This window comes from Delphinus delphis, chromosome 4 (assembly GCF_949987515.2).
Source record: "Delphinus delphis chromosome 4, mDelDel1.2, whole genome shotgun sequence".
Classification (NCBI taxonomy): Eukaryota; Metazoa; Chordata; class Mammalia; order Artiodactyla; family Delphinidae; genus Delphinus; species Delphinus delphis.
Genome location: NC_082686.1, coordinates 80,825,423 through 80,831,946, shown reverse-complemented (window position 1 = coordinate 80,831,946; position 6,524 = coordinate 80,825,423). Strand labels below are relative to the sequence as shown.

The following is a 6,524-nucleotide window of genomic DNA, read 5'->3' as shown; positions in this document are numbered from 1 at the left end:
GAGGATCAGGCCTGGAATCTCAACAGGTTCCTGGGGGCCCAAGTGGACAGGGGAAACCTGGCCACGCTCCCTTTTGATACTCTGCCCTCCCAGTGGTCCCGCAATTTCCCCCATTGGGCGTGGGATCCTTTTCTCTCCCCCAGCTGCCCCTCAGCGGTGCCAGTCCCGTCCTGCCTCCACTACTCCTCCCCCCTCACTCTGCCCCACATCCTACCCGGTTACTGGGGGTTCCTCCCATCCCCTTCGGTGTCCGTGGCCCCCAACCGGTGCCTGATAGGTGCCCTAGTTGTGAGGAGACGCGAATTCCGCATCCTCCTAGTGCACCATTAATACAGACCTTAAGCAACAAGAACCACCACATGGCAGTACGATTTTCTAACCTTTTAATCCAGTCCCATTTCGTCTGGCACAAAGATATAACCTGAAGGATGAGTTGCTTTGTGTAACTGCCTGCTGTGGTGGGCACTACTTTACTGGTGCCTACAAGTGTTTAAGGAGAGGCATTATAGTAAACAGTGGAATGCATGCCAATTGTTTTTATTTATGATGCTTATTTGGACGACAAGGCCAGCCAGCATTTGGCCCCAGGAAGAAGCTTATGGCTGCATCCGTATCATCACTCCACAATGCGGCGGAAAGACTGGACAGCTGGGGAAGCTGCGCCCCAGTCGATGGGCTTCCGGTACTCCTTCTTGTCCAGGAGGTACTGCCTGCCACGGTAGTTGGGCAGCTCGTAGAAGATCCACGCGCCCTCCAGCACCTTACAGGAGTGGACCTCTCGCATGTGAAACTGCTCCATGATGGAAGGGCAGTCTTCAGTGGTTTCATACATCTGACCATTAAAATCCCCTTTCTCAAAGATCTGAATCTTATACTGGCCTCCACTAGACTAAAGAAACAAAGGGGGAAATGAACAGCAAACATTAGCAAAATCAACAGCAGGCCAGGAACTCAGAGAACAGTGAGGTTTGGGACCCACCATCTTGAACGTGAGATGATCTGAACGCCCATCCCCACTGTGCACTGACTGAAACAGCTGACGTTCAATAAGAAAAACAATTCCTTAAAATATACAAGAGGTAGAGAAAGTACTATGGAAATAAGTCACGTAGTCTTGTGATGAACTGACCTAAGATTTTATTGAAGCCTCAGCAGCCAACAAGAGACAACCACCCATTAAGAGGTGGGAAAATCTTAAGAAAACTCTTTCACGTAAAAGCAAAATGGCGGGGTAGGGGGTAAGAGACAGAAAGAGAGGGAGCACGCGCATCCTCTGCAGACTCACCAGGTGGACAGCCCTGCAGGAGCTGAGACGGTCATTGAGGCCCATCCAGTGCTGGTACTCAGAGTAGTCGCCCCGGGGTAGGATGTACATGTACCCAGCAAAGTTGGGCCTTTCATACACAGCCCAGGTGCCTCCTTCCACTCTAATGGAGTTGCAGCGACTCAAGTACATGTGGAAATCTGCACAGTCGCAATCGCTGTCATAGTGGCGGCCTTGAAAGTTTTTGTCTTCAAAGAAAGTAATCTGGAGCACAGGGCAAACAAAGTGGAAAAACTGAGGGGTTAAGTGGCTGTGTTGGTAGAAAAATGAAAATTAAGAACACTTTCCCCACTTTAGGAATTCCTTTCTCCTCCATTTTGAGGAGAAAATATCTAGTTCTACCATACCTCACAACATTTGCCTTCTGGCAGACAACTTTAGTTGTTAACAACAGGAATGAGCACTTTCTGAGGCCTTAAAACGAAGCAAAACAAAAGAATGCTCTACTGTAAGCCAGCATTTGCAGACTCAAGCTCATGGCTTCTTTCTCACTGTGCTTATGTAATAAATTTTCCACTTTTCTATCTGTCTCTCCCACCGACACCTACTAGACTTCTTCCAAGGGCAAGGACCAAGCCTTATTTCAGCTATGGACCCCTATACCCTGCACTTGACAAACCCTCTACAAATGCTAGATGAAGATGAGTGAGTTCCAAATACAGAAATCCATTCTAGGTGATATGCAAGAGATATATAGAGAAAAAGAAAACACAGACCTTAGCATTAGAGCTTATTTTAGATGGCTATAGAACATACAGACATGAAAATATATCATATGTTCTGTATTACTATTTTGTTGCCAACAAAGTAGTTGCGAAGTAACAAAATGACAAGGCAAGAATGTCCTTTGCTTCAAACTCTTACCAAGTTGCATCACAATCTTTGGGGTAAACCTCTGAAGCCTGTGATGGCACTGGGAAATATGCAGCCCTGAGAAACGGGAAATACTACGCCTGGGCTCTAGAGCTGCATCTCTACAATCAGCCCTACTATTTTAGTCAAGCCACCTCTCAGGGCTCCAGCTTCCCATCTGTCAAATGAAAGGACTGGACTAGATTTGAAGCCCTGGCTATAAAATAAAACTTTTCTGTTTGAAACAGGCAACAGAGTTCCCGGGAAGTCCCAGGGATTCATGATGCAGTTTCTGAAAACCACTAGAAAACCAAATGGACCACACAGTCTGTCCCTTCTTGTTCTGTAATTCCACATCCAAGATCAATGCCAGTTTATAATTTAAACTGAAATCACAGGTGTCATTGATTTGAGCAGTTAATTCCCTGGTGTTGTGCCGCCACCTTGTGGCTAATTTGCTTTATACGTTTAGAAGGAGAAAAACCAGGTCAGCCATTTCAGATGAAAGAAGCAGACAGAGCCAGTTAGAGTCTGGAGAAGATTTTTGAGGAGAAGATCTTTGAGGCAAGGGTTGAAGGATAAGTAGGGGGTTTTCCAGAGGCAGAGCAAAAAGAACAGCTTGTTTACTGGAATAAAGGAGTGGAAGGACATGGCCCACTATAGGGACAAGTAGTTCATTAAGCCTAGTGCAGACTGAGCATGTGGTGAAGTGTTAGGAAATAAAGCCAGAAGTGACACAAGAGCCATGCTAGAATCCCTCTGGTGATGATGTGGGAAATGTAATGTAATGGTTGGTACCTAGAAATAGCTGATTGCTATGGGCGGAGGTGAGAGATGCTGAGGACCAACCAAAGGCAACTGCAATGTGAATGACCATGAGGACAGTCACAAGAAATGAGGATTTGGTGACTAATTAGATGCAGGGAATGAAGGAAGACACTAAAAATAGTTCGCAGCTGGGCCTCATTCTTTTTTACGCAGGTGAGCCTTTCTACATAGCAACCTACTAATAGCTTTTCCTTCCACTGTAAACTTCCTCCTTCCTGCCCTTCCCATTTCTCAACTCTTCCCTTTCCTGTTCCCTAAAAGGCTCCTTACCCTTCCTGCCCCTAAATCACCTACTTCACCTCCTTTCTTCCCTTCCCACAGTCATCTCGATCTCTTCCCGCTCCCTTTCCCATTTTAGCACAGCACAGATTTAGATACGTGGTACAGGTGAGAAAACAAAATCGCAGCACCACTAGTTAAATCTGGGTAACATTATGCATTGTAGAGGGTTGTTCTGAGGGTCTGATGGCACAGTGCCAATAGAGCAATTTTAATAGCTGCCTCAGGATTTCCAATAAGCTTTCGCTACAACTGTTACAGATAAAGAAGTTAAATGACTTGCCTAAGGTCATTAGCTAGTTACAAGTTGGTTGCAGGCAAACCAGTGGACAACAGTGCAGACTCCTGGTTAGTAATCTGTTGTTCATTTTATTTCACTTCATCTCCCTCTGTTGTCTTCCTACCTGCACAGCTAACTCTGTTCAAAATATACCATTTACTCTTAGCAATGGAACAAGACCAATCCTGAATCTCAGAGGCTTTTCCCAAAACCTGTGGCAAGATCTTCAAGAAAATCAAGGTAAACTCTCTTAAGAAGATAGATTCTAAACTTAATTAAATTTACCTTTGGTTTTTGGCCAACTATTCACCAAAGAAGAGGCTCTGCAAGGGATATGCCATGGGAAATTAATATCATCTTTCTTCCTTCATTGTTTCTCACACTTACTACCCTCTGCACACTTACCTGACTGACTTCAGTATATGAAAAGTGGAAATATATATGATTTTTTCCTTGCTGTCCGCCTTTCCAGCAGACCAGCCAACCATCCCAAGGCTGAAACAAAGCACTAGCATTGCCACAGAACCATTACTGAGCTCCAGGGCCAAGCTCTTCCTTCAGCAGCAGACCTTCCAGGTTTCAGGGCCCAGAGAATGTTGCACCTTTACTCAATTTCCATTTGTAGAAGACCATGAAATCCACTTTATGGTCAGCTGAGAGGTTGGGACTCTTGGACAAAAAGTTTTGTAGAGAAGGCTAAGAAACGTGCAGGAGATTTTCCTAGAAGTTATTGCAAAATTACTCTAATTGTCAAGTTAATTTTTTGAAAAATAGCCTACTAATCCAATATAGCAGAGGGGAAAATGTCTTGACTATTCCACAGGTAACAAGAACAAACTTATTAAAATGCCCATAACTCCTCTGATTAAACTGCTAGCAAGACAATGAGAAAGGGAGAAGAAATAAAAAAGTAAAAGATAAAATTGCTATTACTATCTCCTTTGGCTTAGCAAGCAAAAGTTTTTACTAAGTGAACAGACCAGCTACAAGAAATAAAAGAGTACATTATCCCTACACTGGAAATCATTGAAAGTGGGGCTGTTCTGTAACAACCTTCCCTCCAGGCACGTGGATAGCCCTCTAAGGACTTCAGATGCTTTTTAGTGGGATTTTCATGGCATATTTTTCAAAAACCTCAGAGCACTAAAGACACTGTCTCATTTTTCTCCCAAAACCTTCTGGATGCAAATACGACTATTCTATTTTCCAAACGGGAAAAAAAATCAGGCGCTCACCAGTTACGCAACAAGTTAACAGGTGCCTCCTGAAAAAATGCAATGCAAAGTGCCTGACATTGCCTATGTAGTTTTTGTGCCAAGGTGGTTAGTATGAATCTAAACATGAGAAAACAATTAGACAAGTCCAGATGTCAGGACTTTTTATAAGACACCTGGGTTTGGACTTTGAAAAATGTCAGTGTCTCACAACAACAAAAACTAGGGGGATTGCTCTATATTAAAGGGGCTAAAAAAAAGAGGCTAATGAAACTTGACAACCAAATGAAATTCATGACCCTTGACTGGATCCCACATCAGGGGAAAAGCCAGCCATGAAGCACATTTTTGGGAGCAACTGGAGGAAATGTGAATATAGTCTAAATATTAGGTATTATATTCTGATCAATTTGGAGGACCTGATAATGATATGATGTTTATACAGGGAATGCCCTTGATTTTAGGATATACATGCCTAAAAACTTAAGGCAAAAGTATAATGAAGTCTGCTATTTATTTCCAAATGGTTTAGTAAAAAGAGAAAGAGACACAGAGAGAAGCCAGATATGGCAAAATGTAAACAATTGGAGAATATAAGTAAGGGACAAGTATTCATTTACCATCTCTTACTTATTCTTTTAAGATTCAATGGGCTTGAACATTTACACAGTAAAACATTAGGTGGAAAAATCAGGCACCAGAGGCTTTGCTTTAGACCTACAGTCAGTGAAGAACTAGAAAGAGAATGAAGGTATATTCCCTCATTCCCAAAGAGAATCAATTTCCAGTCCAATAATCGTGAATCACATATTTTAGAGGCAATTTTCCTAACGTAAGTAAACAATTTTTGGGGGAAAAGGGATAAGAGTAGCTGCTGAATGAAGGGGATATGTAGGATTTAATTCACTTGATTGGTCCATCCGTTTTGGCCATTTAGAATATTAATGGTTGATGCTAAATTTCAAAAGACAGATTTTTAATTGAACACTGAAAGTTCTCTACTCCATATAATCCTCTTATCTGCATGTCTTATTCCTGTGGAAATACAGAGATTAGTTGCTGGAAGGCAGAAATCATGACGATATTTACACATTACATACCTGTACAGTATTCAACATAGTAAGTACCACACATGAAGATAAACCCTTAATAAATTATTTGGTAATTCTGTTAGAATAGAAAATAAAATAAGCATTCCTTAATCTTTTCTTCAATCAATCCCAGCCTTCTATCCACTATCATACTCACCTCCAGGTGAAGAAGCAAAAGCTTTTCTCCATGTTTCTTTCAATGTACCATTAGGTGAAAAAGTGGGTAGGCTAGAAATCAGCATGACCATTTACTTACCTTGGTTCCAGCTTTAGACATTTTTGGTGCATAGATTGGTTTCCCCAGTGCTGAAATCCAGGAATAGCTACAGAGAGTTAGAGGCACAGAGACATTTATACTGGGTTGGTTTCAAATCAAACATTTGCTTAGTCAAGAGAATAGGATCCAAAAATTGAGTCAGTCATTTAGAGGCTATTGATGGTTTCTAGAAAAACAATCAGGATTATGAAATAAAGGAAAGCTTCAGTACCCTCTTTAATGCTTACCAAGCCTTGCTGCATTATAGACTTTGCTGACTCAAGACACCAAAACCCAGCCAAATTTTTCAAAATTGAAAACAGAAAAGTTCCTCTTACTTGGGCAATTTGGTTTTCTAGCAAGTAGCCACCTTGAAATCCCCCATGTCTTTTTTTCTTCA

At 42.2% G+C, this 6,524-nt stretch overlaps 1 protein-coding gene across 1 annotated transcript; it reads right to left on the bottom strand.

Moving 5' to 3' along the window:
- Positions 1–530: 530 nt before the first annotated feature.
- CRYGS (crystallin gamma S) lies at positions 531–6,502 on the bottom strand. The gene is made up of 3 exons (XM_060010979.1): positions 6,125–6,502; positions 1,286–1,528; positions 531–889 (listed from the first exon to the last, which is right to left on the bottom strand). The coding sequence occupies exons 1-3, from the start codon at positions 6,143–6,145 to the stop codon at positions 617–619; spliced, it is 537 nt and encodes a 178-aa protein (XP_059866962.1). The 5' UTR covers positions 6,146–6,502; the 3' UTR covers positions 531–616.
- Positions 6,503–6,524: the final 22 nt, after the last annotated feature.

Coding starts and splice junctions, on each gene's coding strand:
- CRYGS (XM_060010979.1), bottom strand. CDS start 6,145: ATGTCTAAAGCTGGAACCAAG. Junction 1,529..6,124: donor TGTCTAAAGCTGGAACCAAG/GTAAGTAAATGG, acceptor CCTGTGCTCCAG/ATTACTTTCTTTGAAGACAA. Junction 890..1,285: donor CCTGCAGGGCTGTCCACCTG/GTGAGTCTGCAG, acceptor TTGTTTCTTTAG/TCTAGTGGAGGCCAGTATAA.